This window comes from Cetorhinus maximus, chromosome 9 (genome assembly GCF_964194155.1).
Source record: "Cetorhinus maximus chromosome 9, sCetMax3.hap1.1, whole genome shotgun sequence".
NCBI lineage: Eukaryota > Metazoa > Chordata > Chondrichthyes > Lamniformes > Cetorhinidae > Cetorhinus > Cetorhinus maximus.
The window spans coordinates 134,407,575-134,432,580 of NC_135887.1; the positions used below are offsets into that span (position 1 = coordinate 134,407,575).

At 44.0% G+C, this 25,006-nt stretch overlaps 1 protein-coding gene across 1 annotated transcript in view; it reads right to left on the bottom strand.

Annotated features, from left to right (window-relative positions):
- Positions 1–23,836, bottom strand: part of alx4a (ALX homeobox 4a) — a 45,976-nt gene extending 22,140 nt beyond the window's left edge. The window contains exons 1-3 of the mRNA XM_078549555.1: positions 23,446–23,836; positions 4,837–5,135; positions 703–828 (exon numbers count right to left, since the gene is read on the bottom strand). Coding sequence (XP_078405681.1) covers positions 703–828; positions 4,837–5,135; positions 23,446–23,794 — 774 coding nt within the window. The 5' untranslated portion in view covers positions 23,795–23,836. The remainder of the gene's footprint in view (positions 1–702; positions 829–4,836; positions 5,136–23,445) is intronic.
- Positions 23,837–25,006: the final 1,170 nt, after the last annotated feature.

The window sequence follows — 25,006 nt, forward strand, 5'->3', positions numbered from 1 at the left end:
TTCCTGGTTTTAATGGCTCCACCCTCTGTGGCTGTCCTTCCAGCTAGCAAGATCCTATACCGCAATTGCCTCGCGAAACACTTCTCCTTCTCTCCTTTGAGACGCTCCTTAAAATCCACCTCTTTGGCCAAACTTATTAGTTAGCTGCTCTAATGTCTCCTCGTGTGATTCTGTGTCAAATTTTATTTTATTTTTACAGCTCCTCTGAAGCACTTTGGGATGTTTTATTGCCTTAATGGCGTTAAATAAGTACAAGCTGTTGTTGTTATTGGCCGGTGCTACTTCTGGTGAAGGATTGTTTGATGCTGACAGTGGAAGTGTCCCTTCCCTAGAACAGACTTCACTCTCTCTCTTCGGCAAACTGAACTGCGATTTTAATGTACTTATGGCAACTGGCTTTCCCCAACTCCGAAGGAGCTAGGGTTTTGCAAATTCCGGGATGATGAAAAGTGGCTGGTTGGAAAGGAAATACAATACTTGGTGTTATTATATTAGCTGCAATTGTATTTAACTTGGAAACCAGTGCAGAGTCAAACGCAGGAAGCCGAGGCAATTAGCGCAGCAATTGGCAGAATTGAGGTACCCCGTAGAATATGGAGTTGGGCATCTTTACCCTTAACTCACTTCCACGGTTGAGGTGGCTGTCTGAGTGTGCACCGTGCGATTCGGAAACTCCTTTCTGACAGCAACCGTGAAACCTACCTGTGCATAGTTCTCCCGGGTTAAGATGGGTAGCTCGTAGGCAGTGGAGAAGTGACTGCGGACTTGCTGCATCTGTCCGAAACGCTCTCTTTTCCTCCACTTGGCTCTTCTGTTCTGAAACCAAACCTAAAACCCAAGGGAAGAAACGGGCGTAAATAATTTTCTGTGCGGCCAAGTGGGAGATGACAAACATTTCCACCCCAGCACGACAGCCTCAGCCTGGGACACGTCCGGCAGGGATTTCTTCCAGTCGTGAGCTTCCAACTTTACTTTGAAGTATTGGCTATTCACATTAAATGCAACAAGCAGAAAAATCTAAAAAAAAACCGATCGGCTTGATTTATGGGTCTTACCCTAATTGCCCAGAGGTACCGCAGTCGAATCTGTACATTTAACAAAAGGCTCCAGTTTCAAAAGTACATTAATTATATACTTCAAAGGTGCGATTAACGCTGTAAATTACTGATCTGGCTACTCCGAAATAATTTTCGAATGGACAACTTTGTGCTAAACCCGGAGGGTTTAACGTTGTAAATAATTGGGAGAGGTTTTATTTCTTGGCTGGCTGAAACGCCACTTCGGATTAATTAGTTTTTAACAGACCCACTAACTAAAACAGTTTTTTAAATTCAGTAACAACTTGACAAGTGTCTGTAAGATGGACAAATTCTCTTCACCGAGTTTATCAAGAAATAAATGGAAACTAATCAACTGTTAGTTCTAACTGAATATCGAACCAACGCCACTCGGAGCTTATTAAACTTCCTAATAGCTTTGCCTGGCACTTAACTAGAAGGATGTTGCCTTTGATGTGACGCTTGAGTCCATTTTAACCGAGCACTTTTCATTGCGGGATGACTATAACATCCGTTTACTTTCGCTATCACTTAATCGTCCGCCTGGTTAATCTGAAGCAGAGCTGGGGAAGGGCAGAGAGAGAGAGAGAGCCGGGAATCCAATTTTATCTTCGCGCGCAAAAGAATAGGGGAAGGATTCATTTACAACCGGCAGAAAGGCTTGTGCAAGGTTAAAAGGATCCCGCAGCTTTGCTGACTCGCAGCCGCCCGTTTGGTAAATGTGGACCGAGGGCGACGGAAATCTGGGAGGAATGAAGAGAAATTATCGCTGCAGATTCAGTCCGGCGGCTGGCCGGCTTGTCAAATGTATCGGACGGAAATCCAACTGCTCGAAACCTGCTTCTAGTTTCTGATTGAACAGCCTTTAATTCCAGTAAGTGAAGAGAGGGGGCAGTTCGAGAGGAAGTTGTAAACTGGGTCAATGCAGTGTGGGTGTAAGGTGTGTGGGTGTAAGGTGTGTGTAAGGTGGGTGGGTGTGTGTGTGTAAGGTGGGTGTGTGTGTGTGTGTAAGGTGGGTGTGTGTGTGTGTGTAAGGTGGGTGTGTGTGTGTGTGTAAGGTGGGTGGGTGTGTGGGTGTAAGGTGGGTGTGTGTGTGTGTGTAAGGTGGGTGTGTGTGTGTGTGTGTAAGGTGGGTAGGGTGTGTGTGTAAGGTGGGTAGGGTGTGTGTGTAAGGTGGGTGTGTGTGTGTGTGTGTAAGGTGTGTGTGTGTGTGTGTAAGGTGGGTGTGTGTGTGTGTGTAAGGTGGGTGTGTGTGTGTGTGTAAGGTGGGTGTGTGTGTGTGTGTGTAAGGTGGGTAAGGTGGGTGGGTGTGTGTGGAAGGTGTGTGTGTGGGTGTAAGGCGTGTGTGTGTGTGTGTGTGTAAGGTGTTATGTTTAATAATGCACAGCAGTGAGGTTTAAAGCTGTGAACACTTTTCCAATCGCTGCCCCACTGGACGCCATCCGGTGTCTAAACATTTCAAACCCAGAACTTGCCCTATCCTTAAAGCTTTATCAGTTTATAATCGGAACACTTGATCCATTCGGAAATAAAAAAAACAAAACAAGAATAAGAAAAAGCTTTCAAATATTCCTGGAACTTAAAAAAAATGTAATAATGTTTCGCGGTGGTTTAAAACTCGGCTCAGTGTTTATCTTCTCACATTAAAAGATGATGGTGCAGTGAAGTGATCATGTTGCCTATTTCACTTCACCGGTTTCAGGACGCTCGTTAACCTCCAGCAGCCCCGCGCTGGGCGTTTGGGTTACATTATGGAGTAAAGTGAAGGCCAACCTTCAGCAGATAATCAGCCGGGCCTTTTGATTTCGGGTTAGTGCTCCGATTACTCCTCAGTGCAAAGAGTTTGGGAACCAGCTCCGAGACTCGCGACCAAAGGAAAAATGAAGATTAAAAAAAAAGCTATTCTGCAATGATCTTTGGGGGGGGTGTTTAGTAAGAAAAGGTGAAAGGGTTGATGTTTTTCAGATTTGGGGGGGTGGGGGAATATCTAAAAGGCGAAGTCATGAAACTCGAGGCTGAAAGCAGATACCTTTTATCTCCAAGAAGATCGGAAATACGACGACTTGAAGGGAGAGTCCTGAAGCTGGGGTATGTTTTCACTGCGTGTTTAATTTCCTGTCCCAACTTCCCTCTAATTCCCCAGTTTTGATGCAGTTCTATATATAGGTCTTCACACGGCTGCATTATTACAATTTGTCCAAACAGATCAACAGAGACTTCGACTGTTTCGGTGAATTGGTCTCTGCAGAAAGGGGGGATTTTGTGTGTATGTGTGTGTGTGTGTTTGTTTGCTTTCAAAAGCATTTTATGGGATTTCACAAGAAAACGCCTCAAGAGCCGAGTGGAGCCGGTGTTACAGTAAAGATGCTTATCAGTGTACGGTCTCTGAGAGAGGCGTGGGGGACACTCGGTCGGATTTTATCCAAATTAATTTCGTTGTGGAATTGGCAGAGATCTTAACATGAAAAAAAACAAGATAAAACGCAATGCAATAAATCTCCCAAAGCAATGTCCCGGCCAAAAGTAAAATGTGTTTATTTGTAAAAAATATAAATATATAATGTTCCAGGTTGGTTTGAGACTCAGTCCTGAAGCGAAACCCTGATTAGGTAATTTATTTAATGGTCGCTGCCGAGAGTCACTTAAATGTCTAACTGTTATAAAAATGGGCCTTCTGTCGACCATTTCCACATGCTGCCACCCTATTGGTTACTGGATACTGTTTGGAATGCCGGAGTTTAGGTCTCCCGCCAGCAGTGGATCCATTTGCTGCCAGATTCAATTTGGATCCCGGTCCAATGCAACATGCCCTATGGTGCATGTCACCACGTTAACATCAGCAAAGTGTTTTACATTAATACTGATCATACACTTCATCAAGACGGAGCAGAAATTGACTCCACACCCAGTGTTTAAACATTGGCGTCCTACCTTCCTAGCACCGTTTACACAAGTTACCCTAATCTTCCTCAACCCTCCTGAGTCATCTCAGCAGCGTCTCACTCATCTTCCAGGATGCTCGGGAAATTCGCATTTGCACCATCGCACCCCTCTCAATTTTTCGCTTTATAAAATTCCTGCGCTTCGATTTTTAAATCCACTTTTACAAATACAGCCGACTCCTGTGACAATCAATTTAAAACATCTAATGTCTTTGTTTTAACTTTCCAAAAACTGACGGCAGTAATTTTTTAAAAAAAAAACTCTGGCGTAACGAAGTTGCGGAGACCCCTTCAAAAGCAATAAAAACCTGGGCGAAAGCTGACAGTATTGGACCCTCCTTAAATAGCAGGCTCTGCCTCATTCTGGGATGTGGAGTGGCCTCCCTCTCAATGGCAGGCAACAAGTTTTATATTGAATCCACAAATTGTAAAAAAAACAAAGGACAACCGTCCCATTAACCTCTTTGTTGGTTATATCCTTTAAGGATTCTGCACAATTATTAACTTAGAATTCAACCGATGTCGTAAGCAATTTTATAAATATCTACAGCTGTGACTGCCGAGAGTCGTGTCGAGTAAATATGGGCAACTTATCCAATTGATTGGTTATGTGGGGAGTGATTAATAAAGTTGTTTCAAATGTTTACTCGGGGGGGTCTTAATAAGTGGTAGTGAACCGCAGCTTCTCCTCGCTGCGTTAGCCTTTTTGTAACTGATTCCCACCTCCCACTCACAAAGAAACTGGGCAATTGTGTTCCCGAATGTTATTGATAAACCTCACTCCCTGGGGAGAGAGAGAGAGAGAGAGGGAGAGGGAGGGAGAATCTTCTATTTACCTGCACTCGAGCTTCGGTCAGGTCAGTTCTTAGTGCGAGCTGTTCTCTGGCATAAACGTCTGGATAGTGAGTCTTTTGAAAAACCTTTTCCAGTTCCTCCAGCTGATAACTGGTGAAGGTGGTCCTGTTCCTGCGTTTCTTGCCTTTGTTGCTGTCGCTCTCGCCTTTGTCCATGGGATTGGGCAGATCGGTGTTGACCCCTTTCATGGCTGCCTCCTTCACGCTGAGGTACGGACTTTCCATCACTGCAGGGTCAGGGCTTTGAGGCAGGTCCGACTCTCCCAGAGGGCTGTCTTTAGCTGAACACAAAGCAAGAGGGAATATAAACCAAAATGAGATTTGATACCTATCCGACGGCGCAATCCAGTGTTTAATAACACCCCCCCCCCGAATCTTTTTCACCCCTTTCGAGTGTTGAATTCCAAGCCCAATGGAAACTGGGCTTCTCAACAATCACAATCACCAAGACATTACAAATTGGGACCTCGTCAGGAAAATATTGCCCGAAAATGTTAAAAGGCGTTTCATTGATTTGCAGCTTAAAATTTTTTTTCCAAAGGTTTGTGTCTTCACCGTTTTTTTGTTTTACCTGGGGTTTGTCCTTCACTTAGTTTAGATGCTAATCAAAGTGGCGCCTGGTCTGTGTGGAACTGGCCTAGTTGCCTGTCCCCTGCTCACAGAGTGAAGGTCCACTCAAAGCGAATGTTTACCCAAAGGGTCCCGATCCTATATCCGCACATACTATTCCACACGAGCGATCGAACAACGTAAAACCTTGATTTTGCTGCTTATTGTGCCATCATCTGAATTTGTATTCATTAATGTTCTGGAATTACAGGAATAAAGACTGTATTGCATGCATTTGTGTACTAGGGACACGTCCGATTTATCATTTTAAAATACTTATCGAATAAAACCGATTGAACCCCGTCATCCACCGACAGGATTTTTTTCCTTTAGCATTTGTTTTTAATGCGTTATCAGATTAGATGTATCACTCTACGCAATGGTACCGTGCGGCACTGCTGTTGGGAGTGTTAACTGGGAACCTGAACACCGCTGGCAAATACTCACTGCTGAGCCGGCGGCCGTGGACAGCGTATTATATCATAAAACTGGTTTCATTAAGAAATGGGAGACATGTGCGGAGAGTTAACCAACGCATAAATTTGTTCGAGGCCGCAAGACTGAGATTTGGTAACTTGCGTCCCTCTGTGTGGTTGTATTGGGTTTATCGCGATTCCAGTTCGTGTTGCTAATGAGATGTGAGCAAAACCCGCGGGTCCCATACAAACCAGCATCGGTCAAAGAGCCTAAATCATATGGGCACCTTCCGCTTTACTCGTTACTGGGAAGCGAAGGCTCTTTGTTGAATATGTCGACCATTATTATTTCACTTTCAACTTGCTAAGCGCTCCGCTCCACTCTACATTACACCTGGAAACTGAGCTCATTGATACGCCAGAGAAAAGTAACGCATGACCAAGTTTCCTTACATAACACGACACAAGCAGGGGGAAAGACATGACCTTTCAGGCTATGATTGTCACTTGACATAGAATAATAACTTGGCTGCAATTCTGCGCCCTTTCATTTGCATGGTTAGTTTAAAGAAAAACAGCGAGTGGGAAAGTTAGAGGGTTCTAATCGTAAAATGATGAGACTAATACCTTGTTTCAGTTAAAGCAATGTCTGTACAAAATGTACGTGTGTTTGTGTGTGTGTGTGTGGGGCGGGAGGGGGTAAATATAATTGCTCCAGAAATGTGATGTAGCCCATGACTTGTAGGATATTTTGTGCTATTCCAAGAACAGATTAAATCTTCAAAGCCATCACCATCGTGTACTCTCAAACGTCCGTTTCTTATAGGTACGCATCCCAGTCCTTAACAGCCGGCTCGGTCTTCATTCCACAAGGTAAGATCTTTATCTCCCCCCCTGCACAATGATGACTGACCTGGTGTGGGCCTTCCTGGAGTTTCAACAGGAAGAATGCACGATCCTACAAAAGGTTGGAAAATAACACATCTTGTCGCCTGGCAATCTCAGGTTATTTTGGGTGATGTGTAGAAATTTCGGTCTATTCTCTTTCGAGCCAGCCCTTCAAGGTGCAGTCTTAAATTGTTCATTACCCCACCCAAAATTAACACAAATTTTAATTCTTGAGTAAGTACACCAATGTCCTTGTCTTCTATCCAGTGAAAATACCGCCAGCTATCAGTATTGGCGCCGCTTCTCTCCCCTGGACAGGATCTATAACCGAAAAATTGCATAACCCAACCAGCGCTGAACAGGACCAGTTAATTTCCATTTCTCCCTTATCGCTGTCTCTCATTCTGTATTTAATATAATTCACTTAGGCATTCGTCCATGATCAAGTCCGGTTGGCCATATGAAACGTTGATGTTCAAACCACGGGCACAGCATTTTTCAACTAGGGATTTCTGACACACTTGAAAGAGTTGGGCAGTGGATGGGAAAGAATTGGGTTTTCCCTGCTTGGCAACACCTTCCAACCTGTTTTATTGTCTGAATAATTTTGTTGTTTACCAAGAAACGTCATTTCCTGCTAAACTCAAAATATGTTTCCAAAGTAGTTTTGGAGAATGTACCGAAACAGAAAGATACCAGGAATATTGTGGAGCACAACAGACCCCCTTCGACTGCCTTTGTTCACATTTGTAGTAGTCCCTGACTTTCAAATCATCCCTCCCTACCCAATGGAGAAAGGTAAATTCCCTTGCAGTGTGGTTGTAGGGACCCATGTGTTTTAACACAAGCTGTGGGATGACTCTTGGAGTCCCAGTGCGTGCAGTCCTAAATCCGAACTCATTCGATTCACATTCCGTCCCCCAGCCTACAGGCCCGGGAGGTACAGAATGCAGCAATTTATGCTGATGGTCCAAAGTGAGTATATGCGTGCCCTTAACCATGTAATAAAGCATTACTTCCTGACGGATACCTCATTAATATGGTCCTCATTGTTCACATTCACTGAGCAACATTGGCATAATGATCTTTGGTTCCTTAAACGCCGTTACATTTACAAACGAAATGATCTGAACATTGTATGGAAATATATCCCCTTACATTTTAATAAATAAATAGTTTAGTTTCCAGATCTCCCCTTTTGTGCTTTACATACCCGCTGTATCACAAAGCCTTGAGTCTGCTGCCCTTTCAAAAAAAAAATCTTCATTTTCCCAGTGAACGTTCAACTTGTCCCGTCAGAGACAGGACGGGTCTGGAACACCCTGGCCAGTGTCATGCAGCCGGATTGTGGTTTTAAAAGCCTAACATATAGCGTAGGCCGTGCGAAAAGCCCAAACTTCACAGAACTTTTCATTCCAGTTTCCTGACTGTTAGTCCCTGGGGCCCTATAGTTTATTAAACAATATCTATCGGAGTCAAAAGATAATCGCACAGGACCAACTGATTGCAAAAGAGAGTTCCCCAGCCCACCGACCTCTCCTGTCCTCGGCTGACCAACTGCACATTATCTGGAGAATGAGGACCATTACTTACCTTTTAGCCTGTGCCGCACTTCTCAAAAATCAAAAAAAAAACAATCAAATTTCCGCGATGTTTTGCAAAGTTGAGCAGCTCGCCAGAAATTTCCGCCGAAGTTTGAAAATCCCTTTTGGTGCAAACGCTGGGTAAGCGAGAGGGAAATCCCTGGGCAGAAGTAAGAGTGAATATGGGTTTTATCAGCGTTTTTTTTTAAAGTGAAAGTGATGCCGGGAACTCTCTCTCCGCTCAGCTCCTCTCAGCCTATGATTTAAGGAGCGGAAAATGCCAAAAGAAAATGCGTCATTACCCCATGTGTCCTCAATCTCCCCAAGTAAACCCACACATCGCAAGATCAGGAAGGACGTAGAGCGTGCAGCCGCTCCCAGTCCTTCACTGTCAGAGACACAATCATTCAGAACATTTTACAAAGGGAAAAAGGATTTGTAGGCGTGTTTCAAACAAAAAACACAGCATGAATGCTGTGGCCATGCCGCTCTATGCAGACAATGCCCAGTGGTTTACCTTCTCCAAGCGATAGTGGTGGATTAGGATTTACGATTTACCACACTATTTGTCTGTGAACGCCCCCTCCCCTTCCTTTTCTCTCTAAAACTCGAGTCCTAAGCCCCTTACCTGCGGTCACATTAAGCGGGCGGTTTAAGTGAACCCATTACCTCGCCGAGATAAACTGCACTTCACCAGTGGTGCCTGTTTCAGTGAGATGGACAGATGTCCAGCGTCGGACGGTCGTGGTAAATGAGATGCTGAGCTAGGCTGGACTATGGAGGTACTGCGGTCACCTCCATTTGGCTAGAGTTTGACACGAGTGCAGTTGTTACAAGGACCTGTGGTTAACTATAATAAACTTGTGGAAATTAATCCTAGGTTTCATTCCAAACGCCCACGAGCGAAGATGAATGCTCAGTTTAATCCTTAAATAACGCAAAGGCTGATCCACGCTTTGTTTCCGACTTACATTGGGGTAATATACTACAGTATCTGTGCGGGGCTCCATGCAAACTGTCATTTCCATTGTACAGTATATAATGTGCCTTCACAACGACGATTAGATTAACATTTGGCACATGTTGCGAACTCCAGTTTCTTTAATATACTTTCAGAGGAAGTTATTACTTCTGCGTCCTGTTCTGCTCTTTCAAGTTAACCCAATGCTGTATAATTTAAACTATAAACCTTTGCTATTCAGTCGCACTTTGTCACCTCGCCCATGAGTTTAATCTTCTGCAACTATCCTGTTCAAACCGAGTTGATATCAGGGACACTGACTTCACTTTCCAGAAGCTGGACTTTCCAGGACGGTAGTTGTATTATACTTAAGGCTTCTTGTGAGATGCATTGTGCTGCTGGCCCATCCACAGAGTCCACACTCCATGTTAGTGAAAAAGGAGTCAAGGCAATTTCTTCTGGCATTGAAATGTGAGTACACAGGGTTGCCCTGCAGTCTAATGAATCGCCTGGGCACACTGAAAATATGGCTTTGGCCAGAGCTGGAGTTGCAGTCTTGAAACACAAGTGGTGTGATACCACCTATCAAAGATGGCTGGCGTAAGGGTGTCCGAGCACACCAATGTTAAATGCTTCTCTTGGCTCTAAACTTGGAGGCTGAACTTGGACCATAGTCAGCTGGTTTTCCAATGCATTAGGAACTTAAAATCTCCAGTAGGGATGGATCCCCTTCACAGTTCATGCGCAAACTGGAACGCTTTGGATTCCATGCTGGTATTTTTTTTGCCACACAAGCCCTGTACAATAAGGACCCCTCGATTACTTGATTAAGTTTTTGCAACAAGAAACCGAGACAAGGCTTGGGAAAAGTCAGTATCAATCCGCAGAGAGGAATTCATTCCCCAATTCGCTTTGTGCATCATCAGTGCCAATGGGAGTCAGATGTTAGCTTAACAGCACCAGTTATACTCTCACTCCAGCATCATTGCTAACCCAAAACTGACTCAAAGGTTACAGTATAGCTGTAATCTGTCCTATCAATTTTGTGTGCATGATGAACATAGGAAATAGGAGCAGGAGTAGGCCATTCAGCCCCTCGAGCCTGCTCCGCCATTCAACTCGATCATGGCTGATCATTGAACTCAGGCCATTTTTCCCCACTATCCCCATATCCCTTGATGCCATTAGTATCCAGAAATCTATCGATTTCTATCTTGAACATTCTCAGTGATTGAGCCTCCACAGCCCTCTGGGGTAGAGAATTCCAAAGATTCACCATCCCCTGAGTGAAGAAATTCCTCCTCATCTCAGCCCTAAATGGCCGGCCCCTTATTCTGAGTCTGTGTCCCCTGGTTCTAGACTCACCAGCCAGGGCAAACATCCCATTCACATCCACCCTGTCACACCCTGTAAGAATTCTGTACATTTCAATGAGATCACCTCTCACTCTTCAAAACTCTAGAGAATACAGGCCCAGTTTGCTCGATCTCTCCTCATAAAACAACCCTGCCATCCCAGGGATTAATCTGGTGATCCTCCATTGCACTCCCTCTATGGGGAGTATATCCTTCCTTAGTTAAGGAGACCAAAACTGTACACTCAATACTCCAGGTGTGGTGCCATCAAGGTTCTAGACGATTGAAGCAAAACACCTTTACTCCTGTACTCAAACCCCCTGGCCGTGAATTTGTGTCCTTGGGAAGTGGTATTATAAACCCAGGCACAGGAATCTGACTGTTGGGCACGTTGATAACGGGAGGAGAAACAATATTGGATTTAACTATCGCGACTGCACCTAGGGTGTAGTATATTTATCTGATTTCAGGTACAGAACAGCACACTGCCTGATTCTTCACTACCCCCTCCTCCTCCCTCACCCACTCCACCACAAACCCCGTCCCACCGTATGTGATATCGGGTACCTCCCAACAAAATCCAGCCAATTTCCTTTCATGGGGTAGAGGGGTGAGGTGTGGGTGAGGTGGGGGCCATGCACAGCAATTTCCCGGTATTTTTTTCCTGGTCGTTACACTCCACTTTGCATCACATGTGTTTGGGTGCAACTTTGTATGTTGTTATTTTACACGTTGATAAATTGTTTTTCTTTTAAATTGAAGCTTGTGTAAATTTGGTAAGGCTTTCTAGAAATGCCAACAACCATTGTGTTCTCCTTCTTTAATTCCACACCTTAAATTTACACCCCCACCCATACTGGTGTTCTGCTCTCCACCAAATAAGCAACAGCTTTGGATGCTCAAGTGAAATCATCAGTGGGGCAGTATAACTACAGCCTATCCAAACCCTAACTGGGATGTGACTGCATGTATCACTGATTAATCTGTACTAGATTCCAAGCCGTTAGAAACATACCATGTACCAAGCGGAAAACAATCATAATGGCAAGGCCTGTTTCAGCTGTCGAGCACCCTCTGTGTAAATAAATATTTTCTCCGCTCACATGTCCTTCACGACCTTGAGGTTTTATTCTACTACCCAATTATAATCAAAAGTACTGTGCTTGGGTTTACACTTCTCTTCCATTATCTGGTCCTTGCTGATTACTTCCATTCTTCATGGTCTTACACTCAGTCCATCTCTTTGCTCTCTTCACACAGGGCTACGGGCCAAGTGCTGGAAAATGGGATTAGATTAGATAGGTGCTTGATGGCCGGCATGGACACAATGGGCCAAAGTGTCTGTTTCTGTGCTGTATAGCTCATTGACTCTATGACTTTCTAGAACCCAGATGATTTGGTTGCCCTTGTGACTAAAACTGTACTCAGCACTCCAGATGTGCTGTGATCAGAACATTCTGAAGAGACTTTTTTAAATCCTGATTTATGGCAATAAATGTGTTGAAGATCATGTTCGTTGATACCTGGATTTGGTGAAGGATTTCACATTTCACAAACAATCCTCTTTAGATGGCATTCTTGAATTTATATTTATAACCAGAAGGATTAACTCCACATGGTGCATTCCTAGTTCTTGCAGTTGGATTAGAAATGTGAACTCCAAATTGTATGTGCCACATCAGGGAAACCAACCCCTAACATCTGCATCACATGGACTGTAGCAGCTCAAGGAGGTGGCTCACCACCAGCTCAAGGGCATTTAGGGATAGGCAATAAATGCTGGCCTAGCTAGCAACACCTACCTCCCGTGAAAGAATAACAAAGCTTTTGTCAAATGCCTTTTGTCAAACGCCTTTTCAACATCCATATAGACAACATCAGCCCTTTCCATTACTTCATTAAAGAATTCCATCAAGTTATTCAAACACAATTTGCAATTAACAAATTCAGACAGGCATTCTTTTATTAGCTCATAGTGTTCCAAATTCTAAATAATTTTGTCCTTGATAATTATCTCCTAAAAGTTTCCCCGCCATGGATGTTAGACTGAATGGTCCGTAGTGGTCAGGTTTATTGCTCCTTTTTTTTAAACATGGGTGTAACATTTGTAATCCTTCAGTTTTTTGCAGCCTCCCCCCACCCCCAATTCCTTCTGTATCCAAGGAAGATTGTGGCCAGAGTCTCTGCAATTTCACCCCCACCCCTTATCTTGCTCAGTTACCCCACCTGGACTGGGTGACTTTCCTACTTTTCAGGATTGCCAACATCTTAATACATCCTCTTTATTTGTAATCTATTCAACATCCCTGCTGCCTTCTCCTTTACCACTGCATTGGCAGCATTTCTCTAGCGAAATCAAAGATAAAGTATTTATCTAATAACTCAGCCATGCCCCCTCTCTCTTTTTGTCCCTAATCGTCCCCATTTTCCTTTGACCCTTTTTTGTTTGTTTTTAGGTTCTCTTTTATTTTAGCCATTAGCCTATCCTCAAATTTCCTCTCTCTCTTTCTTTGTTTTATGCTTTTGCCGTGCTTTATATATTCAGCTTTGTTCCCTACTATCTTCTTCATCTTACAATTTCTATAAGCCTCCTTTTCCTGTCTCATTGTTACCCCTACTTCTTTTCTGATCCAGGGAGCTCTAGCTTTGGATTCTCTTCTTTTCCTTCTCATGGGAATGTGTCTACTCTTTGCTTGAACTATCTCTCCTTCGAAAGGCTCCTATTGTTTGATTGCTGTTTTATTTACACATTTCTTATTCCAATCCACCTGACCTAGATCCCTTTTTAACTCCCTCAAGTTAGCATACCACCGCCCCACCGCCACCCCCCCCCTCAAGTAGTTAAGTATTTTTTTTTAACACTTGATCACATCTTGTCCTTATTCATAAATATTCTATACTCGGTATTATCGTCACTACTCCTGAAATGTTCTCCTGCTCAAACTGCACTTGCATCACTTTATACCCCAGAACTGAGCCTGGGTCTGGCACTGCTCCCTTCCTTGTTAGTTTGGGCACATTGATTGAAAAAATTCTTGTACACCTTTCAGGAATTTCCCCTCGCTTTGTCCTTTAAAGTGTTACTATCCCACTCTATATTAGGATAATTGAAGTTCCCCCCATTATTATTCCCCTGCAGCTCTTGCTTCTTTCTGTAATATGTCTGCAAATTTGCTCCTCTATCTCCTTTCAACTATTTGATAGCTTCTTGTATACCCTGAATAGTTTAATAACTTTAATGTTTCTTAATTCTAATCAAATAGGTGCTGCCTTTGAACTCTCAACTACCCAATCCCTCTCCAGTGCTATAATTTCATTGATCGATACTGTCACTTTACCTACTCCTTTTTAAACATTTTCCTGAATTTTTTGTAGCCAGGAATATTAAGTTCCCAATACTCCCATTTGAGCCAGGTCTCTGTCATTCCCATTATATCAAAGCCTATGTGATGCCTTGTACCTGCTGCTTATTTATCACGTTCTGTGCAATTACACACGTGCCCTCCAAACCCATCTTAGACTGCTTTGCATTTGTGGCCTATCTGATCTCCTCCTATTTTTGAACCATTCTTTACACTGGTGTTATTTGCTTTTCTCAGGTACATAATGCTTCATCTTGGTTCATCCACCTGTCAAATTTATCCTCTCCCACAGTACTAGTTAACCTTCCCAAGAGGGAATTGGCCCCAACCCTGACATCAGTACTAGTTCCAATGCCCCAGGAATCTAAAACCTTCCCTGCTGCATCACTTATCCTGCTACTTTAATCTGTATTATCCTAAAATTCCTATGCTCACTAATGCTCGCCACTGGGATTAATCCAGAGATTGCTACCTTTTGAGGACCTTCCTTTTAACTTCCTTCCTAGCTCCTGACTTCAGAACCTCAACCTTCTTTCCTTCCAATGCCATTAGTAACCATTTGGACCACCAGCATGGACTTGTTGGGCTGAATAGCCTCCTTATGTGCTGTGATGACAATGACTTCCAGATCTTCCCCATCTCTCTTCCCCCTGGCCCCAGCCCCACATGCAATCTTATGCACCCTCGGTGATATTCTTTCCCCTGATACTATGGAGGCAACACATTATGTGGGCAGTTGCCAAAGCACCTGTATCACCCATGACCACAGCATTTCGACATTTTGTTCTGCCCCCCTGTGCAGTTCTTTGCGCCGCAGTTCCCTGGATCTGCTCTAAGCTGCACTCTCCCAAAGTGTCATCCCCCTCACTGGTCTGCTCCTTGTATACATGTTGGCTTATTTTACATCTGTCAATCAGCTCAGCAGGACCAGAGGAGCCTAAAGAATTGAATTGTTTTGCATGAGAAGCTGGTCAAACTTTGTTCTACTTTGGAGTCCAAAGATGATCAAACGTTTTGCTGATTTAAAAAATTACATTTAAAAACAATTATTCTGGATAACTTTAAATACATTTGAACGTTGCAATGATGTATTTTTAAGTTTAAAATACATAGGAAAATGTCACATTTCAGTTTATCCATATTTAGCTAATGAAGCAAATCTAAAAACGATATTTACATTGCCACCCTCTTGTTCACTGAACCACACTGCTCATCTACCTCCCCTCCATTTCAGGTCTTTCTCCCTCTTTCTCTTTCTCCCTTTCTCTTTCTCCCTCTCTCCTTTCTTCCTCTCTCCTTCCTTCCTCTGCTCTTCCTTCCTCTCTCTCCCCGTCTCTCTTTCTCTCCTTCCCTCTTTCCCCCCACCCCTCTCTCCCTTCTTCTCTCTCCTCCTCTCCCCACTCTCTTCCCCCCTCTCTCCCCCTTTCTCTTTCCCCCTCTCTCCCACTCTCTCTCCCACTCTCTCTCCCACTCTCTCTCCCCCACTCTCTCTGTCCACCTCTCTCTGCACCCCCTCTCTGCCCACTCTCCCCCTCTCTCTGCCCCCCTCTCCCTACCTTCCCTCCCCTCTATCTCCCTTCCCTCTCTCCCTCTCTCTCTCTCTCTCTCTCGCTCTCTCTCCCCCTCCCCCTCCCATCGCTCTCCCCTTCTCTCTCCCCCTGTCTCTCCCCCTCTCTCTCTCCCCCTTTCTTTCTCCCTCTCTCTCATCAAAAAACTTGAGAGCAAGTTAGTTAAACGCTATTCTCCCTGAATAAATCCATGCTGGCTTTCCTTAATGAACCCACTTTGCTCAGTAACTTTTAATTTTGTCCTGAATTATTGTTTCTAAAAGCTTGTCCATACAGAGGTTAAACTGACTAGCCTGTGTGTGCTGGGTTTATCTTTACACCCTTTTTCTGAACAGGTGGAACATTTGTAATTCTCCCATCCTCTGGTATCACCCGAGAGTCTAAGGAAGATCTTCTTTTAGAGAAAAAAAAATTGAAGAATTGCAATACACTTTAAAAGTGAAGAACAAAGAGTGAGTATCCTCTAGAGTAGGACTGAGTCAACAGGCAGATTTAGAGCTTTATAGCCATGTGCTTTGTCAACTACATGACTGACTCTCCACATGACTTTCCCAAATGTGTTTTCTTTTTGCACAAAGCATTGAAATATCAACATGAAATAAAAATACTCCATAAAAATGGAAAAGAGCCATTTGCACCTGTGGTCTCCTAACATCCCAGTGAATAGAATTATGCACGTCACCAAACCCTCATGGGCGTCGTGGTAACATGTTAATGTTTAATTTGTAAAGGATTTCAATATTTTTTTTCTGGTAGGACCTAACTGAACAGTTAAATTAGAAGCACGAATGAATGGCAGGTTACTTATAAGAGAAATGCATCTAGACAGAGTTTGAGCAGGGTGACACAGGCCTGGTAATACAGAGGTGGTTTCACACTTAAGAGCCTGAGTTCAAAGCCAGCCCTCGGTGAAGGGCTGTAATGATTTTGCGTGCGCTAAAAAACTCTTTCGAGTTACCAACAGTCACAGATTGTAACTCTTTCGAGTACAATTCTTGGTTTCCGGGAGTGGGATATGAACCCACAACCCTCTGATTCAAAGGCGAGGGTGCTATGAACTGAGCCACAGCTGACAGTTGAATGATCCCAATACCCTTCCTAATGAGCCGGCAGCACAAAATCACTCCTAATTTTGCACTAATTGTCACTTGGTGAGGTCAGAAGATGTTAATAGATAAAATATCACCCTGATTGCAGCATGCTGGAAATTTTCTGACTCTGTGGAACAGACAGCTGTGGGAGAGTAGAGGGAGCTTTGCTTTGTATCTGTGTCCTAACTGGCCTGCCAGTGCCTGATGCTAACACTGCCATAATTGCCTGGCATGGGGAGAGTTCCATTCTTCAGCTTCAAATAGTACCAAAGAAAAGATAAGGGCTGAGGTACTTTCTAACCTTGTCTAGCTTCATTCCGTGTTGTTCAGTTGGTTCTTCTACAAAAGCAACGATTAAAAAGAAGCATTTTCATACTACATGACTTCATTTAATTCACATTTAGAAAATGTGGGATGCACTTTTTGTGAAGCCTGCAGTGAGGATCGTTCTTCTAAACAGTCACTTCAAAATATTAGATCCATGTGAGTTGGTTAATTGGTTTCCTTCGTATAACTTCTCCCTTTGTGACCTAAAAATCCACACGTCAGACATCTTGATGTATTTGCTTGTACGATGTGATGTAGGATAAAGACTATTGTGGGCTTCTTGATGAAACATCATTCAATTAGACTTTATTTATAGGAACTGCACTTTTACACAGCAATTTTTTTCTGGCAAATGTTATTAGCCGGCATATATAATTAATAGCTTAACCTGGGAAGATGATTCGAAGGCCAGCTATGTTATTGTTCCTGGTTTTATGTGCACATTAAGGGATATCTGGGGGCATGAATCGGAATAAGGTGAGGATTTGACTGAAGAGCGATAACTGTCAGTGCACTCTTCCCAGATAGTCTCCCATTGTCCGAACTGCAAACCATCCCCAGAGTGGGAGCTCTGGTCAGCAGCGTAATGGACCTGCTAGCCTCGCTCTCCAGTCACGGGCCTGAGACTCGGGGTTCAGGATGTAAAGTGGCTCAGGTGTGAACGGGCACAAATGGAAGATTCTCAAGCACACTGGAAAGGAGCAAGCAATGCGGTTAGATTAATTTAAAAAAGGTCTTCTCTGGCCCCACAGTCCCTGTGTTTCGCCCAGTGCCTAACACAACACGGTCCGGAGTTGGCTTTGATACAGATTCAGTCCAGTTCAAGATAGGGTTTCATTTTCCAACCTACCCCACGCCGGTTCTCGGACCACCTAGTCATGTTATGTTATTGATAACGTTATAATGTGGAGTCAAAATAACAGGCGGGGTGCCTGCTGTCTCCTTTTAAATTCAAACCCGAGAGCCACGCACGAATAATGCACAGCGCCTCTGTCACGGACCTCAGAGGGAACCGCTGTCGGCGTGACCCGCTAATCCACAAGTCCCACCCCTCTGCAGTATAACTTCAGTCTCCCGGTTTCTGTGGTTCTTCATCCTTCATCTTTGAATCCATGGTTTTGAAAATTCAGTATCCTATTTGTGAAAGGTTTTCAGTAAACCTGATTAAAGTTAAAGCCAGACCCAAGTGAAGTTACGGGAAACCCCCAAGAGGCGCCTAATTTTGGATTTCCAGCATCCGCAGTAGCTTTTAGCTTTTAGTTTTTAATCAAGGGTTGGCCCCACTTGATTAAGCTCCCGTGTGGGAGTGGTACCCCGACAGGGGCAAAAGATTTCGGTCACACAGGCTTGGTCCATTGTAAATCGTGAAGGTGAAATCTAAATTTACAAAACTTAAGTAATTTTGCGCTACAAAAAAATCTTAGAGCCGAGCTGCCTGTTTTGATAGAACGCTAAGAAAATTGAACCATCAGTTTTTCTTTCCTGTTATCAAAAAACCCATGGTGCTTATTTTAATTGTCTTGATAAACTCCAGAGTAATTGCCCATGAGAAGGTGGTGATGAGCCACCTTCTTGAGCCGCTGCCATCCTTGTAGGTACACCCACAGTGTTTTTTTTTCTGTAGCTGTTCGGTACAACTGAGTAACTTGCCCGACCCTTACAGATGGCCGGTGACAACCAATTACGTTGCTGTGGACCTGAAGTCATGTGTAGGCCAGACTGGGCGAGGACGGCAGATTTCCTTCCTTAAAGGTCACTCGTGACCCAAATGTCTTTTTTTAAAAAAGGACAATTATTAATAATGCCCCTCACATTTTATTCCAGATTAAATAATTGAATTTAAATTCTCCCAGTACCTGATGTGGGATTTGAGCTCCTGTCTTTCAAGCATTAAGTTTAGGCATCAGGATTAGCAGTGTAATAACATTACCACTACCCTACTGTGTGTTTTAGTATACAAAGTAGTGACGGGGCAAACTAGTTGATAGTCGTGGGTCATTAGACTGTACTGGAATCTAGCATTCTCGCAATATTTCTCGAAGAGTTGGTTAAAGTGTTTGGCTGCCGGTCACTTTGTGCTTTAATTTTCTCCTTGTCCCTGGATTCCTGTTTGACTGCACTTGTGAGGGCTCGGGCATCTGTCACAGGAGTGAGGAACCGGGCAATGGGTTAAGATCAGGGCACTGTGAGCGTTCGATTCCTCCTAAACCATGCCTCTGGCCGCACCCAAACATGCCTTAGCAGTTATCTTGGGGTCACTTTTATGCTTTGACGGATTTACTTGTTTTCAATTCTTTCCACATCATTTCGAGTGTGAAATCGAAGCTGCTCTGTTAGGAAAAGCACTAGCGCAATATTTGTGTACTGTGATGTCTCCCTTAATATTGTGCAGATAATTTGGCTTTCGAACTCTGGTCCTCATCCAAGACAATTTTGTTATATGAATCATTGCACCATCATGAGTTTATTAAGGCATCTTGTAACGTGTCAGTCCTGTAACAAGGTTTGATGGGGACATATGACCAAAATTTTAACATTCTTGTGTCAAGCCCTTTCCCCCCACCCCACCTTCTGTATTTCTTCACTTTCAAACAATAAAACCTCATTCGGTATCCCCAAAGCATTATACCGCCAGGACACGAAGATGTCTGGTTTAGCTCATCCGCAGAGATGAGGAGACTTAATTCGTAAAAGCGTAAAGTTTGGAGTTGGAAATACTCGTCTATCTAGAGCCAAGAAATTTTGGGTTACTCCACGACACACGAAGACAGAAAGCGCCTGGGTGGTACAAACTTGCACTTTCTACAGTGGTTTTTAGTCCAGGGCCGAGGTATCCGGTGATTTTTAATGACTATCTCTGTAGTGTAGCAGCCGTACCAACCCGAACTTAAGCCAATAGCAAGACGGACCCGATAGTGTCTATCCGAGAGAGTGTTTTACCCTTTAAACCGCGCAAGGTATCTGCATATTAATTCCCTTTCGCTGCTTTGGGAAACGCTAACGTTACTTAAATTTAGGAACAAATTTAGGGCTTATTCCGGTAGCCAGACTGTTGGGCAAAGAGGGCAGGTTCAACATTAGTATACGTTCTGCTGTGGGTGGAAGTAATAATGTGATTAACGGTTAAAGAACCGATTTGATATTGTTATAAACACTAAAATGCAAAGAGTCCAGGGGGGGAAAAAAAGGAGTTTGCACTGAATACTTCGGATTAAAGAGCAGTTAGAGTTAAACATTAATAAAACAATGCTCTCAATCAGTATTCACTTCGATGGATGGTAAATGCGTTCCTAAGATATTTTAGTTGGAGCGTGCCTGCTCTAGTTGGGTGACAAGTACATGGCATCCAAATCTGAAATTTTCCAAAAGTGCGATGTTGTGGGCGAGTGGATTGTATCAAATCGGTTGGTTACCCAGTTGGTGACAACAATAAAATCCAACGAGCCGTCTCCACAAATCAGCTTCCGAGTGTTTTAAGTTTTATTTGCCCGTAACCTGGTGATTGTTCGATATTTGGATCTACACATTCGCGGCTTTAGTTCGAAATGACCAAAAATACAGGGTCGCGCAAGATCGAAGAGTCGAGAACAGTTCGAGAAGGAGATTGCTTTAGGGTTGCTAAATGCCGCCTTCACCCTGGCAACGGGGGAAATTTCCTGTGTGCGCAGTGTGTAACGAAATCGTAAAGCCGCGTCTTACGCGCTGGGTTTATCGAGCGGCTCACATTCAGCAGGGGACAAAGCCTAATTCGAGCATTTCTACCGGTTGCAAAGATCAGTGTGAAACGGCAGCCAAACGGTGAACACTAATTTGATGAATTAACGATGGTTTATTTTGATTAGATGATTAATTCCGTGACACGGAAATACGCCCCAAAATACGAAATTGCAATATTGAGTTATTTTAAACCATGTATCTTTGACAATCATTTATCTGCTACTGCAACCCTCCTCCTTGTGTGTTTTTTTTTTGCCTCCAGACGGGACTATCCTGGGATTCTCCCATCTTTGTGCCTCTACAAATTTGACCGTCCAAAATTCTCCTACACTGGCCGGCTGATCAGCTACTCCTCGAATTTCTCATCTCGCCTTTGTGTTCCTGTCCCTTCATGGCCTCTCCCTTCCCTATCTCTATAACCTCCTCCAGCTCTCCCAAGACTCTGCATCCCTTCCAGCTCTGAATTCCTACGCATTCCCCACTTTCTCCACCCCGCGAGGTGTGTGGCTGTAGGGGAGGGGTGAGGGGGTGAGGGGGGGAAATGCCTTGAGACTCTTAAGCTCTCGATTTTCCCCGTCTTCACCTTTCTCCTTACTTGGGATCCTTCTGAAACTTCCATCTTCTGCCCCTAATCGGACCCTCCTTTGCCTGGGTGCGGATTTTCCACTCAGCACTTCACGGCGAAGCGCCGTTTGTCGTCCCCCCCCCCCACCCTCCCTCCATCGAAAACGGCTATGTAAATGCAAGTTGTTGTTGTAAAGCAAACGCTCGAGTATTTGAAAACACGCGAAAAAGGGTGCAAAATAATTTTCAGCGGAGAATTAACAGACGTTTCTAGAATGAACATAAACACGACCCTCTTTTTTTTTTCCTGATCCTGAAATTAGGACATTAAAAGACGGTAATTAACAACACTGCCGATTTTAAGTTGGTTTTCGTTGCAAAATTCCTTGAGCATTGACATTTAGCGAACCGGACCAAGAGCAAAATCTGGCGGGCAACCGTTTGGAATGAGCTCCCAATGTTGATTGTACATTTCTGTCGTTAATTAGTAATATTCCTGGTAACGAACTCTAATTTTAGATGTTGCACAACAGGTCCGACTGAACACATCAAGAATCACAAGGCAGGAGTGTGTAGGAAGGATGTCCCTGACACATATTCATGGTAAATCTTCGCTACAATGTTTTGCCAATGCTTTTCTGTCGTTGTGAATCAACTACTGAATAATCAAAATAGCATGGAGTCAACATCAATGTATCTCACAGTAATGAAAAACACAAGAGAAATGGAGCCTGGGCTACATGGAAAGTGACATTGACCCTATTGGGAGATCGATCGTCACTCAATACATCATCAAGGCGCTTCAAGAGAAAAACAAAGTTAATCTTTTTGGTATAAATCAGTCAAAAAGGACGCAGTTCTTTCACTTTCGCTTGTACCGGGCGGTGTTTGTTTTGAAAGCTGTGGTAGAAGGGTCACCTTATTTCTCGAGCACTTCTCGTTTTGGGAGAGAGGGCAGTTTTGGATTTTTGATGTGAGGTTGTGGGGAGCGGTGGTGTAGAGGGGGGGGTGTTGCTGGAGCCGGATATTTGCTCTGAGTTGAGAATGTGGGAGCTGCTGTTAGCCGCCGTGCGGCCGCCCTCCGCCTGTCCTGTTCTGGGCCAGCCCGGCTGATGGATGGGTTGTTAATGTAACCCGGGACCCTCTCGACTCGGGGCGCCGCTTCTTCATCAGCTCGGGTTTTGTTTTTGAGTTATTGCCCTTACTCGCACGGCAGTTTAGTGGCAAGTGGAAGACAGCACAGGTGCATCCAGGAGGAAACTAGTTGGGGGGTGAGGGGGACAGGAGTGTGTCTCTGGGACAATATGTTGTACAGTGTAGTCTCACATGAATGGTTTTTATTGTGTGCGGCTCGTCTCTCTAAACGCTTGTAGCAACTCAGCGTCCTCGACGACAACACACATCTCGTCCCCCAGGTCAGCGCTTTAACCGTCGGCAGCTCCTGAGGACTAACCCTCACCTCCTTCATTGTAGCTATTTTCACTTATTGAATAGACTCCACATATCGCCTGCAGATGTTATCGTTTCTAGCGGCTTAAAGCGCCGTCAGTGCCTAACGTTTTTAACACGGGAGACAAAGGCTGACAGTGAAAATGTGTTCAATGGTCTGTAAGGATAGACAGCACACACACACACACATATAGACACACATATACACACACAGACACACACACATACACACACACACATACACACACATATACACACACAGACACACATATACACACATACATGCACACACACACATATATATGCACTTACTCGTACACACATATACACACATACACACATATATATGCACATACACGTACATACACACACACATATGCACACTTATACACACACACATGCACACAGATACATATACACACACAAATACATAGGCACACACGCAAATCCAATAGTCTGTACCTCGCCAAACAACAAAGGGGAAATAGTGAAATAAATTCGCCATTGGAGAAGAATGTGATACTGAACAGAACCAACCTTTTAAAGACAGCGCTATTACATGAAATTGCACTTTTAGTTCCACTCAACGACGAATATTTACCCCCACCACCCCACTCCCCCTTTCCCAACCCCTTCATAAAAGTACGAGCTTGTATATTTTCAGAGTCCCCAAACCAAGTTCTCCCGGCGGGGTGACTCACCATAGCAGGGTATCAAGGCGCCGTTGTGACTGCCTTCTTGAATCTTGTTCTCCGCCGGGGACTTGGCCGTCCTGCCGGCGCTCTGCATGTACAGATATTTGTTAAAGGCACTGTCGCCGGTGGGGTTTTGAATGCTGTTGTCCAATGGCTCACATTCCTGCTGGAAGGGGGTCCTCGACTTGTCACCATAACTTTGGCCTTTGTTGGCCAGGAAGTTGGGGCCGAACTTGTCACTTGGCTGGAATGTTCTAAAAGGAGAGTGTTGATGCTCTCTCCCCTGCGGAGCTGGGTTATAATACGAATCCATACCCGCTATATCACAATAAGACACGCAAGTCTCCCCGTTCATTCCTAAAAATAAGTTTCGAGCGCTTTCTGTCTTAAAAGAGAAGCGTTCTGGCCGACGGGGCAGCAAAGCTGGCTTGGCGTACGGTTCGCAACCGCGGAGCACAGAAGGGAGTCGACTTGAACTCGAGTCCTTTTGTGGGTTTTTCGTGATAGGCAGGGGCTTGCAGATGTAACAACTCGCTATATCCCAGACCCTCAGCGTCTCCCACCTCTCTCCCCCCCCCACCTCCCCACCTCCCCCGCCCCAATTAATATGTAGATCAGATAAATGGGGAGGTCAGATCTGCTCACAAAACACTTCAAAAGAGAGACAATTAAACACATGACAGTAATGTAATTAGGGGATGAATATATATCTGTTCTTATCTTAAAACCCAACCGGGGCCAATTTAATGGGCATGCTGTACTTGATTTGTAACGCCCTTGTTAAGTACTTGCTTCGCCTGAACTTTGCAGCGCAGTTATAAACTTCACGATCATTTATAATAGTGGGCTAGTACACACACGAAACACCTCTAAGAGAACATGCCAATGGTATTTCGTTTAATTCTGTAAAAAGGTCGCCGTTTATACCTCAGTGATTAATAGTAAAACGTTCTGAACTGATATTGACTCGAAAAACGACACACACACTATCAGAAGGAATTTGACTTCAAGACGCTTCAATCAAATTAAGAATTTGAGAAATGAAATTGGGATATTTTTTCCTCGCCTCCGCCATTCTACCCGACCAAACACTTTACAACAGCTACTTTAACCGAGCGCCAACATCAATTTTCGTGACTGCCCCAAGGGTAAATCATTTCAACAAAACGCTACTTCTGTTAATGCTCCGAGATCAAGCCTGAGTCTTTCCGTGTAACCCCCTTTGAAACTGTTTAAGGGACCCCTTCAAACTCTCGTTGCCGAACCAGGAGAACTTGCCTATTCACCAATTTTAATTATTTTTTTTTGGGGGGGTTGCCTTTAGTTAACCCTGAGTCCTAATGAAAACCGACTCAGAAGTTCCGATTTAAACTTCCTTTTCCCTCATCGCCCACCCACCCACCTCCCCACCCCTTCCCAGACAATCTAGTGTGTAACAGCCCGTTTCTACAAACCACTTGGAGGAAGTTCGCAAGCATCTTTAACAAATTTGTACGTCCACTTTTTTACTAATATGTTATAAATTGTGTATTTGTAATGACCTAGGCACAAAACAGGAAACTTTCTT